General features: G+C 42.7%; 1 protein-coding gene across 1 annotated transcript in view; it reads left to right on the top strand.

Annotated features, from left to right (window-relative positions):
- The window catches only part of gabrb3 (gamma-aminobutyric acid type A receptor subunit beta3), a 30,178-nt gene that overhangs the window by 13,654 nt on the left and 2,862 nt on the right, over positions 1–13,662 (top strand). The window contains exons 2-9 of the mRNA XM_058074147.2: positions 143–190; positions 2,151–2,242; positions 2,358–2,425; positions 6,181–6,401; positions 6,835–6,917; positions 9,944–10,081; positions 11,768–11,920; positions 13,171–13,415. Of these exons, the coding sequence (XP_057930130.2) occupies positions 143–190; positions 2,151–2,242; positions 2,358–2,425; positions 6,181–6,401; positions 6,835–6,917; positions 9,944–10,081; positions 11,768–11,920; positions 13,171–13,415 (1,048 nt within the window). The remainder of the gene's footprint in view (positions 1–142; positions 191–2,150; positions 2,243–2,357; positions 2,426–6,180; positions 6,402–6,834; positions 6,918–9,943; positions 10,082–11,767; positions 11,921–13,170; positions 13,416–13,662) is intronic.

Genomic DNA, 13,662 nt, shown 5'->3' with positions numbered 1-13,662 from the left:
TGATAGTAATAATAATAGGCTAATTCATAATATTATAATGATTATTATATAATTGATCACTGTCCACTGGACAGAATGGTTGCAGACCGATCCTATTGAACTTGTGGCAATTATATTAAACAGTATTTTTATTTTTTTACAGGAATGCTATTGACGGGAACAAGAAGCTGTATGCTATCTACGATACAAGGTAAGACTCATTTTCTGCTGAGAGTTTTTTTTTTAGCAGTGATGTGAATAACGGCGTTACTTTTTTCAGTAACGGGTAATCTAACTAATTAGTTTTACTGTCAGCCGTTACCATTTTCGACACCCAGTTACTGCACGTTATTGAAGCCGCCTAAAAATAAATAAAAAAAATCACCGACTTCATAACTAATCTGCAACGCAGTGAGAGTGTGAGAGTGTTGCAGAGTGACAGGAAGGGGTGAGATAACCACATAAGCAATGAGGATTGGCTCAGGTTTTAGTAAAATTGCGTCTTCAGCCAATCAGAGAACTTGAGTGGGTGGGTGTTTAGAGCACATACGCAATGAGGATTGGCTAAGATTTAGTAAGATTGCGTCTTCAGCCAATCAGAGAACTTGGGTGGGCGGGTGTTAAGAGCACGTCCAAAATGCGATAAAGCATAGCAGATGGCAAGTGAGGAGGACTCTAGTGAGAAGACAGCGTTTGCCAAATGGAAGTACAGACTACAGTACTACTTTAACCTCGTTGATATCAAAGGTAAAATGTACATTATGTCCCCGAAAAAAATTGTCCACGTCTTGTGTGAGCAACTCATCAAACAGAAACACCTGTCGACTGCTATACACCTGTCGACTTTGCTGTGGGGGGGGGGTTACAATAGTTACATTTACTGGAAACTAGTTACTTTTGTAGTGGAGTAACTCATTTTTTTAGAAGTAACTATAACAAATTACTTTTTTAAAGTAACATGCCCAACACTGTTTTTGAGGCATACATACAGTACATACTGTAGCATTATTATAACAAAACTACATCTCAACTTTATTCGGTAGATGAAAAAGCCACTCGTTGCTCTTTTTCTCAGTTTTTGCTGTTATTTAAACTTTAGTACTTTAGTTTTTTATTTTTTTCTAAACAATGTTACATTTTCTAAAATTTTTTCCAATATTATGACTTTATTCCCATAATTGTACAACTTTTCCCTCAACCTAAATGTCAAAAAATGACATTATTTTTGTTATTTTAAAAAGAATATTGAAAATTTAAAATCTATGCTACTGAATGATATTATTATTTCCGTTTTTTGAGTTTTTAGTAAAATTGTGCCTTTTTTTCCTCTGAATATTTTGACAGCTACTGTTTCTTATTAAAAGTTCCTCTTGTAAATTTTCTTCTCTTAATAATGACTTTATTGTATCGGACTTTTGCCGAGTTTTCACATCTAGTTTTCCCCCAAAATTCCAACTTCATTTGTTAACTTGTTTGTTTTTCCCTTTTAAAAATATCTCCTTCTTTAATATTTCAACGTTATGCTACAAAAAAATGACCCATTATGCTTTTTATCCACTTACGTTTTATCCACTTTTCTGATGCTATAATATTGTGTTAAAAGTACTACTGACGTCAATGCGATTTGGACTTCTTTATATGGGCTGCATTGTTTGCATTCAGGAAATGTGGTCCTACGTATCCAGAAGTCCTCAGGAACGCTTGGGTGTGTGACCAATCACAGCGGAGTGGGCATACCTAGTTTTGGCGCACTGTGGAAATAAAATGAAAACATAAAAGAAAAAATACATTAAAATGGCATCCGCCCCCCCTCCCTCTTGGCATACCTGTGGGAGAACGCTAAAAAGGGGATGACGGCGCGTTCAGGCGTGTTGATGAGAGCGTCAGGCGTATGATGTCCCAGCAGATTTAGTGGATCTCCGAGGGTGGGTGGGGGGCATGGCGGCAGAGTAGGCGGAGCCTCACTGATCACTTTTTTGGCCGACTTCCACCCTGGCACACCGCTCACCTGAGCCGGTATGAGGCTCCTTGGGGCGGCGTGCCGGCTGCTTTTCGTGGCCGCGGTGTGTGCACCTGTCTACAGGTGAGCTCTTTGAGGGCTGAGGACGAGCACTCCTTCTTCTTCTTCTTCTTTTTCTTACATTATTATTGTCCATCGTTGTCTCCTGCAGTGTCAATGAGCCTGGCAACATGTCCTTTGTCAAAGACACCGTGGACAAACTCCTGAAGGGATATGACATCCGTCTGAGGCCGGACTTTGGGGGTAAGACCTCTAGAGGATATTTACTTCTATTTCTAAATACATACTGCATAGAAATAAAGACAAATATAAATATGTATAAGCATAAGCTGACCTGCTTTGTTGTTGTCTTTTGAAGCTGCACCGGTTGCCGTTGGCATGAGTATCGACGTGGCCAGCATAGATATGGTGTCTGAGGTCAACATGGTGAGTTAAAAACACGTACATGGAAATAACAGCAGTGGAAGGAGAATAAACCTTGCACTGGGCACGCAATACATGCCTTAATTGCACTTTTATTGCACCGCACTGCTCGGTTGAAACACTACACACCAGAAATGACCTTCAAAAATCTCCTTTTTTGGAAGTATGAATTGGAAACTGTTCTAATATTTGTCAGCTAAACTCATGAAAGCTTTTGAGGAAGATTTTCCTTTTCTGCTCAAATTTTATTGCGGCATTAGATCCTCTCTGTATGACAAAAGGTGATAACCTCCGAAAACGCATGTCAAAGATCCTCTCTATATGACAGGTTTGATTGATTTTAAAGACCGACTGTGACAATTCTAACCAAAGATCCTCTATATGACAGCGGTATTTTGCTGTTGAGCACTGACTGCAAAAATATTTATTTATATGACTCGTCTGTTTTTAGATATCTATTGCAACTCTAATCAAAGATCCTCTATATGACATGAGTGCTACTGCAGAATACCAATCAAAGATCTTCAGGATCTATTGTGAAAATGTGTGTCAAAGATCCTCACTGTTACAGGAGCCTTCTTCTGTTATTAAGCACCTACTGTGAGAACTTTAGTCAAAGATCCTCATGTCAGAAGTACTACTGTGTTTTTAAGCACAGACTGCAAAAGTAACAGTCAAAGATCCTCTATAAGACAGTAACACTTTGCTATTCTTAATTATGTATTTCCCCTTTTCTGACCTATAAATTAGTTTTTTACGCCGGCTCCCTGTGTCGTCATAGTAACTTCCTTATATGGGTGTGCCCGCGTACAAGGTGTTAAGTGTACAAGCTGAATGTGACCGATCACAGTGGAGTGGACGGGCCCGGAGGGGGGCCGTGGGAGGAATAAATTAAAACAAACCGTATTGGAAAACAGCTGGAATAGATGCAAATTCTGAAAGATCTAGAAAGCTTTCTGTGCAGGTTATTGTGTGTAGCTGCTCTATAGGAGTCCACAACTCGATACATTCATTCATTCATTAGTTTCCGACCGCTTTTCCTCACGAGGGTTGCGGGGGGTGCTGGAGCCTATCCCAGCTGTCTTTGGGCGAGAGGCGGGGTACACCCTGGACTGGTCGCCAGCCAATCACAGGGCACATACAGACAAACAACCCTGATCTCCTATCTGTGAGGTCTGCGCGCTAACCACTCGACCACCGTGCTGCCAACTCGATACAAAGGGTTGAAAATTAGCATAATACATCCACTTTTAAGGCTTTAAGTGCTCATCAAAGATGGTCTATAAGACAGACAACATTCCCAAGCATTGCTTTACATTAAGACCTTCTTCAAGGCAACATGTGCTGATATTTGGTGCCAATACGTTTCATGTGAGACCACATCAGCAGTTTTTCTTTGCTTTCCAGTCTTCATAATGAATTCATTCCAGCAGACGTGAGATAACTCTGCTGCTTTACAGCGCCGTGATTTAACGCACCGACGCCAAAGACGACGTTGATTGTGCTGCGCGTGCAAAAACCTGACTGCTTGTAACTCACAGGGTGGGGGTGCTGAATTCAGTGTGTCACAATGAAGAAGTAGCAGTTTGTATAAATGCATGCCAACTCTGGAAATGAAATGCATTCCCAGCAGACTGGCAGGTGAGTTAGCGTGACTGTGTGACTGGCACGCAGCGGCCATGGCTGACACGTGTCTTAGCCTGGGATGACATGGCGCTCCCGTCCTCCCATCGGGCCTCATTTACTGGCTGGTGCTGAGAGCAAAAAAAAACAAACAAAAAAAAAAAAACAACAAAGCCCTTCCTGAGGTCTCCTGAGCTCCAAAGCATCTGACAACACTCAGCTCCCCCCAGCAAGCTAAGCGTGTGTAAGAATACACATTCTTCTTTCGTATTCTTAAACCGCTGGAAGCTTTGAGATAGTCGTGGACGGTCCAGACGTGCGTAACGCTGATTCAGCCGACCCACTCCGCTGCTGCTGCTGCATGTGGGAGGACATCACGGCTCACAACAACACCTACTCTTCATCTCACAAGCAACCCCTCTGTACTATACTACTTCAATTTATGTATTACATGTACACATTATGTATATATAATACACACTACTTTTACAACATATTTACACTGGAAATTCATCCATCTGAACATCTGGCTAGCCATTCACACACACCAGCGCACTGCAAACCTGGAAAACTGCCTCTCCATTCACACGCATATATTATGTAAACAAGACTATCCATGCCCACAACATGGTAAAATATCTGAACGTTCACACATACATGTAAGACCCGGCTAGGGTCCTCTAACCCTAAACATTTAACCCTAACCCTGTAACCCCGTAACCATAACCTCTAAATCTAACCCTCCAACCTAACGCTAACCCTCCAAACCTAACTCTAAACCCAACCATAACCCTGTAACCCTAACCCCTAACCGTCTAAGCCCTAACCATAACCCTGTAACCCTAACTCTAACCCTAACCCTCTAACCCAGCCCTAACCCTCCAAACCTAACTCTGAACCCAACCATAACCCTCTAACCCAACCCTAACCTTCTAAACCTAACTCTGAACCCAACCATAACCCTCTAACCCAACCCTAACCCTCTAAACCTAACTCTAAACCCAACCATAACCCTCTAGCCCAACCCTAACTCTCTAAACCTAACTCTAAACCAAACATAACCCTCTAGCCCAACCCTAACTCTCTAAACCTAACTCTAAACCCAACCATAACCCTCGAGCCTAACCCTAACTCTCTAAACCTAACTCTAAACCCAACCATAATCCTCTAACCCAACCCTGTCTAAAGCTAACTCTAAACCCGACCATAACCTTCTAACCCAAACCCCTAACCGTCTAACCCTCTAACCTCCTAACCCTCCAACCTCTAAACCTAGCCCTCCAACTAAACCTAACCCTCTAACCCTAACCATCTAACCGTCTAACCCTAACCTTGAACCCTAATCCTAAACCCTAAACTGAACCTTCTATCCCAAACATAACCCCTAACCCTGACCTGGGTAACCCTAACCCCTAACACCAACCCTCTAACCCTAACCATCTTAGACTAACCCTTTTACCATAACCCTGGCCTAACCCTCTAACCCTAACTCTAGCCCTCACTGTAGCCCTAACCCCGACCTTAACCCTCTAACCGTAACCATCTCACTCATTTTGGATGTACTCGTACTGTATACAAGCCTAATGAGCGTAGAAAAGGATGTACTAGTACTGCGTATTAGCCTAATGAACATAGAAAAGGATTTACTAGTACTGTGTAGGAAATGGATGGATGTATAGTACTACTGTATACTGTCAGTCCAATCCACTGTGGATTTACTCCAAAGTGAAAAGAAGGCGTCCGGCTTTGACTCCCAAAAAACTGCATTTCCATCAGTGGATGCACCGGAGCTCAGCACTTTTGGAGGGCAGCGAGCGTATGAGTAATATTTACTAGCTGACATGTAGAGAAGTCGCCTTCCTACACAGGATTTGCGGTATAGAAGGTGTTCATGCGGGTACTTTCCATGCCAGCAGCCACACTGGCGCATGTTTATTTCCTTGAACCTGCTTATTTATTTAAGACGTTAACATTAGTCAGCAGGATCAAGAGGAGTCAGCACCATTAAGATGCTGCAAAAGCTTTTGTGTTGTGGCGGATCGTTGGTGGAATGCCGCCAATGTCAATGACGGCCTGTTATTAATTATTGATTTATTTATTCCAACATAATCACCTGTCGGTCGGTCTGTCTGCAGGATTACACCCTGACCATGTACTTCCAGCAGTACTGGAGGGACAAGCGTCTGGCCTACGTGGGCATCCCCCTCAACCTGACCCTGGACAACCGCGTGGCCGACCAGCTGTGGGTGCCGGACACGTACTTCCTCAACGATAAGAAGTCCTTTGTTCATGGCGTCACCGTCAAGAACCGTATGATCCGACTTCACCCGGACGGCACCGTCCTCTACGGCCTCAGGTCAGCTGTCGTTATTTTCGTTGTGCGTCTTCCAAAGAAACAAACAGTACAACTGTAAATAAACATTGCAATGTGACGCCACAACCAATGAGTTCCTTTTCTGGTTCTGTGGTTACCATGACACTTTTCCTCTTTGCCGCATCCTGTCCTTCCTTGTCTGCATTATGACACCGTTAATCAAAAGACTAAAGAGATGCAATATCGCAGGGTCGTCATGATGACAGTAATTGTACCAAATTGGACGCAATGGGCCTTGGAGGTTCACATCTGGTTTTATGTTTTCCAAATGGGTCGTAATGCCGACGTGAGAGTGAATGTGGTGCCCCCTGCCCGACACAAACAGAGTTCACCATGACCTACTGCAATGCAGCACTGCCACCAAGCCATAAACTCCTTTTTTTTTTTGATCATCTGCTTGCTTTTTGGCTCACAGAATCACGACGACGGCCGCCTGCATGATGGACCTGAGGAGGTACCCGCTGGATGAGCAGAACTGCACGCTGGAGATCGAGAGCTGTAAGTTGATGCCTGCAGTCCAGAAGCGCGCACACACACACACACACACACACACACACACACACACACACTGAGTGTGTGTAGTAATGATGGTGCACCCTCATTAGTCTGGATGACATGTGCCTTTCCGTAAAACGCCTGCCCTTCGCATTCTTGTAGAATCATGGAAGTGTGTCTGTACGCGACATGATTTACATGTTGTGCAATCAGCGCTTCCACACTCATAAATCAGCCTTCTGCCATCAGGCCCCCAGCACGTGCACTCCACTGCGCGTGATTCATTGCTACCCTATTCAATCATCATGCTCAGGGTCTTTTTCTGTTTCTTTAACCAAAGAATGATTGTGTAACATGAAAAACGATATGCAAATGGAGCCACAGCCATAAACAAGACTAGTATACAGCTACTTTGCATAAAAAAATACAACAAAAGCAACATAGCGTATGTCACATTCACATACAGTACATGCATAGATTTCAGAAAAAGAACATCATAGCAGTAAAATATGGTGGTGGTAGTGTGATGGTCTGAGGTTGTTTTGCTGCTTCAGGACCTGGAAGCCTTGCTGTGATAAATGGAACCATGAATTCTGATGTCAACCAAAAAAATCCAGCAGGACAATGATCCAAAACACACCAGTAAGTCCACCTCTGAACGGCTGAAGAAAAACCAAAGGAAGACTTTGGAGTGGCCTAGTCAAAGTCCTGACCTGAATCAAAGATACCCTGGTGCTTGGAGACGGCGCCATATCTAACATAAACATAAACATGAACAGAATAGCTACCTGCAGCTGGCACCAACGTCACAAAGCTGATACCTCAGGAACTGACAAAACACCAACAGGTGAAACATCTGATTGTTCATGTGGATCTCAGAAAGACACGGTCCGGTTTTAGATGTAAAACGCAGGCCTCACCCCTTGCCCTGGACCCACCTGATGCATCTACACCAGGGGTCTCAAACTCAATTTACTTGGGGGCCACTGGAGCTAGGGTCTGGGTGAGACTGGGCCGCATCAGGTTTTAAAAAAAAAACACAAAAAAAAACGCATTTATTAAAAACAGAAAAATGAATAAACTTTGCTTTGGTTCAGATTTTCTACAAGAAAAGCTCTGATAAAACTGTAAGACCAAGCTCCGAACCTGGGGAGACAGAGCCTTCTCCATCGCTGCCCCCACCCTCTGGAACTCTTTGCCCCATTCACTCCGTGCTTGCCCTGACCTTCCCACCTTTAAAAAACAACTCAAGACCCACCTCTTTAAATCTGTTTTTAATGTCTAACCTTTTATACCTGACTGCTGTGCCCCGCCCCGCTTTTACTCATGTTTTAACTATACTCATGATTTTACTCATGTATTAACCAATGAATGCTGTATTTTGGTGTGTCTTTTATTCTGTTTACTTGTTTTATTCAACTTCATTCTTTTGTAAAGTGTCTTTGAGTATCTTGAAAAGCGCTATACAAATAAAATGTATTATTATTATTATTATTAAAACATTCCACTGTTCTCAAATATCTTACTTTTTATTTTTCTACACAAAATAAGATGTATAAAAAAAAGAAGAAAAAGAAAAATATATAAACAAATCAAGAATAAAGAAAATCAATCAATCAGTAATAAATAAATATAATAATAATAATAAAACGGCAAATAATAAAAACTTAAGAAACCACATATAGTTGGTGGGTAGACAAATTATTTTTTTCAGATTAAAATTAACAAAGCATTATTAGAGCCCTGTAGACATGACAAAACACGACTATAGTCACAATTATACTTTTTATTTACAACATATTGCGGGGTCTTGAGACACATGCTAACTCGCAAACTAGAGAGCTAGCGACCTAAACGGTAGCCTCCAAGTTATTTCCTTTAAACTTGAATAGCCAAAAACTTACCACTTCCACACGGATAGGGAGGATAACTATTAACAGTTATTTAACCTTTAACATGAACATTAATCAAACGTAATAATTTTTTCTGGGTACATGATACCATACAGCATCCATATCAAACTTGCGCGGGCCGCACTAACATTAAACTTTCATATCAAGGCGGGGGCCTCAAACTAGTGTCCTGCGGGCCACATTTGACCCGCGGGCCTCGTGTTTGAGACCCCTGATCTACACCCTCCGGAGATGCTTCGGTACTGTTCATGTCTCCACTGTCACCAATGAGATTTCCTGACCGTCTGCAAATTTTGGTGAAATCAGGGATTAAAGTGGTCAAGGATTCTGTCCTCCATCAATGTTGTTGTCTAGGACGCTAAGGGCCTCTGTGTCCTAAACCTCATACCAACCAGAGTCCCAGGGAGGAAGTGTTCTCGCCTAAAAACCACAACTACTGTCAAACCACATCCATTAGTTCAGAGACAGACTATCTGATCAAAGCAGTCTAATCCACATCTCTTGCAAGAACACAGCGCCCAGTTCAACTCCAAACATGTTGTGCTCAGTGTCAGATCTTTAAGTACTAAATCATCTTTATTCATGATTTTATTTCCTTTTATAATCTTGAGTTTATGTTTTTAACTGAGACATGGCTCGACAAAAACACAGCTAGTGCTGTCCTGATTGAGTCTCATCCTTTTCATTTCAACTTTGCATCTGAAATGCAACAAAACAAGAGAGGTGGGGGTGTTTGTAATTATGGGTATGATATCAGCATACAAATGCGATATCGGTTGATATTGGTATCGGATTTTTTTCCCGATCATCAAAACCAATATTTAAAAAAATGCAGTATACAACACATGTGTTCATTCCACCACAGGAGATATGTCTTATCAGTACACACATATCGGTATTGGTTGATATCGGAAATGGAGAGTTGGACAATATTGGCCGTCCATTCACATATGCTCAGTGTAATCTTCTGTCCATTCACATACGCATAATCTAAACATCTAAACATAAATATGGACTTGATACAAACCTCTGTAAGTCTATTCATATACAGTACACATCACGTGACATCCTTTCATATGCATGGTCTTAATGCAAACTTTTGTCTGTTGTTGACAGACGGCTACACGACAGATGATATCGAGTTCTATTGGAAAGGAGGCGACACGGCTGTCACAGGGGTGACGCGCATCGAGCTCCCGCAGTTCTCCATCGTGGACTACAAGCTGGTCTCCAAGAATGTGGTCTTCTCCACAGGTAAAGGAACCACATTCAGACGGTTCTTCATTGTTGTGGTTTGTTTTTCTCACTCACGGTACGCATGAGACTTTGCTAATTACAGTACTTGAGGCGTTTAAGACACTGTCCCCGTAGAGTATTGTTAGCACTGATACTAATGCTAACATGACACAGGAGGTGTCCAGGCTGGTCCATCAGACATATTTATTACCTCAATTAATTTCCTCTGTTTTCCAGCAAAGGCCTTGACCTTTCTTCTTATATTATCTTTGTCAACTTCCTTTTTGAATTTTATTTTGAACTTTATTACCGTCATATTTTGAATTTATTCTTACAATATTATAACCTTTCCCCAAAGTTCATTTTCAAAAAATGACAACTTCTTTTGTTTGTGTATTTTTTCTTTAATACTAAAATGTTTCCTCATAATCATGGGTCTCAAACATGCGGCCCGCGGGTTCGAATGTTGTATTATTGTGTTAAACCATGCCAAGGTTTCAGATTATGAGGTTTGAAAGACGTTTGTGGAATAAATTAAAACAGACCGTTTTGGCGAGAAGCACAAATGTAAGGAAATACAACTGAAATAGGTGCAGATTCTGGAAGCCCTAGAACAGGGGTCTCAAACATGCGGCCCGCGGGCCAAATGTGGCCCGCAGGACACTAGTTTGAGGCCCCCGCCTTGATATGAAAGTTTAATGTTAGTGCGGCCCGCGCAAGTTTGATATGGATGCTGTATGGAATCATGTACCCAGAAAAAATTATTACGTTTGATTAATGTTCATGTTAAAGGTTAAATAACTGTTAATAGTTATCCTCCCTATCCGTGTGGAAGTGGTAAGTTTTTGGCTATTTAAGTTTAAAGGAAATAACTTGAAGGATACCGTTTAGGTCGCTAGCTCTCTAGTTTGCGAGTTAGCATGTGTCTCAAGACCCTGCAGTTGCGCAATATGTTGTAAATAAAAAGTATAAATGTGACTATAGTCGTGTTTTGTCATGTCTACGGGGCTCTAATAATGCTTTGTTAATTTTAATCTGGAAAAATAATTTGTCTACCCACCAACTACGTATATGTGGTTTCTTAAGTTTTTATTATTTGCCGTTTTATTATTATTATTATTATATTTATTTATTTAGTACTGATTGATTGATTTTCTTTATTCTTGATTTGTTTATTTATTTTTCATCTTATTTTGTGTAGAAAAATAAAAAGCAAGATATTTGAGAACAGTGGAATGTTTTATCAGAGCTTTTCTTGTAGAAAATTTTACATTTTTTTGTTTTTAATAAATGCGTTTTTTGTTTTTTTTTGGATAACCTGATGCGGCCCAAGTAAATTGAGTTTGCGACCCCTGCTCATAATATTATGAATTTCATATTGAAACCGCCTCCAGGCTGCACTTTGGACACCAGCTATACACGTCACGAAAACAGCAATTAGCACACTGTATGCCGTCAGCGCAGCATTCATGCTAATGAGAACCGCAGCATCGTTGTGCATCGCTAACCTTGCGAGAAAGCATGTCAGCGCTTCACCTGCTGTGTAGCGGCACCTGCAAAGTGTCAGGGAGCTTCTGACTCATTGTCACGCTCAATCTAATAAAAAGATGCTAATACAGATCGGAGCGGGATGAATAGAACAATGTGTGTGCTAGCTTGATGTACCTCTGCATGGCGTCATTCTGGTGTCGGTGTTGTGTCCAGGTGCCTACCCTCGACTGTCTCTGAGCTTCAAGCTGAAGAGAAACATCGGGTACTTCATCTTGCAGACGTACATGCCCTCCATCCTGATCACCATCCTGTCTTGGGTCTCCTTCTGGATCAATTACGACGCCTCGGCTGCCAGAGTGGCTTTAGGTGCGACTACTCGAGATCCCGTGTGGCGTGCTAGGTTTTCATACGCATCAGTTCATATGCTAATATGGATCTACACATGACCCGCATTAGCACTTATGCTAAGGCTGACACAAGAGGTGTCCTAGCTGCTCCATTCTCATAGACACATGCTGGAAACCTGTTTGTCCATTCAGTCACAATCCAAAGCTCATGACCGACCATAGGTAGGTGAGGGTGGGAACATAGATTGACCGGGAAATTGCTCCCGGCTCAGCAAGACCTCGCTCCCAACCCAGAGGGAGCACTCCACCCTTTTCCGACTGAGAACAATAGCCTCGAGTCTCAACCCAGAAGCTTCAGAATCAGATGCAAACCGTCCCAGTAAAGGCTGAAGGTCACAGCCCAAAGAGGCCATCAGGACCACATCGCTACACATAGACCACATAGCAGAGATGAGATCCTAACACTCCCGAACGGGACCCCATCAATGCCTTGGCTGCAACTAGAAATTCATAATCAGCTGGCGATGAGAACCAAGCTCATGCTCCGGTTGTACAAGAACCGGATGGCACATGGTAGCTATCGGACACCAGGAAGGACACGGTCGAAGGCCTTTTCCAAGTCCACAACGCACATGTAGACCAGAGCGTGACCCCCCATAGACACTTCATTGAAATGTATGTCCATTTACATATGCTTATACAGTATGTAAACATCCATTATTCCACATATTCATTCAAACGGATGTTAGCGATGTTAGCGCTGATGCTAAGGCTTAGCAAAGAAGTGTCCTGGCCAGAACACCACCATTACAGACCACTAAAATAAGAGTCCATGTATCTTAGCATCGGATTGTGGGAAGGTGGGACTCCAAGCCAGTCTGCACAGCCTTCTCCTCGGAGCTGGCACTCAGCTGCCGTTCTTGTTCTTGGCTCTCACGCTGGGATCGATGCAATGTACCCACACTGCTCTCCACTCTCCCCCGCACACAGCTCTCCAGCGCTACATTTTGGGACCACTTACGCAACCGACGCTCAAGACACAGAAATAGACCAGACGCAAACGTTACATCTATGTGTGTTTTTTTCAAGCTCACTTACTGTATATCTCTGACAAAGCAGCAGGTGGCACGATGGAGGCAAATCGATGAGGCCTTTTCAGCCAATCAGAAGACAGAACACTTCACCTTAAAGTTGACAAAGACAAAGGAGCAGCTTTTTAGTTGAATGATCTGAAACATTGAAATTTGACGAACATCCTTTGTGTCGCAGGCATCACCACCGTGCTTACCATGACGACCATCAACACCCACCTGAGGGAGACGCTACCCAAGATCCCCTACGTGAAAGCCATCGACATGTACCTGATGGGCTGCTTCGTCTTCGTCTTCCTGGCGCTGCTGGAGTATGCCTTCGTCAACTACATCTTCTTCGGCCGAGGGCCGCAGATGCAGAAGAGGCTGGCTGAGCGGGCGCAGAAAGCCAACAACGACCGCGCCAAGTTCGACCGACCAAAGGTGAGAGTGGAGGGGCTTTGATCACAACTTCAATGTCTTCAATGAAGGTCAAAAAGAAGAAGACTGGAGTCCATTCATTGATTTGGTCCCCTTAAAACTCAATGAATTCCCATGCAGCCATATACTGTACATAGGAAATGGCCGACATGGAAATAATCTGTTCCAGGGTCAATAAAGGGAAAAGAAGTTAACCATGGTAAACATCAGGGTGTCACAGGGCCGTGCTGATACATCTGATTAGGAGATT

The sequence above is a fragment of the Doryrhamphus excisus genome, linkage group LG4, assembly GCF_037039965.1.
Source record: "Doryrhamphus excisus strain RoL-2023G ecotype Guam linkage group LG4, RoL_Dexc_Guam_v1.1, whole genome shotgun sequence".
In the NCBI taxonomy this organism is placed as follows: domain Eukaryota; kingdom Metazoa; phylum Chordata; class Actinopteri; order Syngnathiformes; family Syngnathidae; genus Doryrhamphus; species Doryrhamphus excisus.
This window is presented reverse-complemented; position numbering and strand designations above follow the sequence as displayed.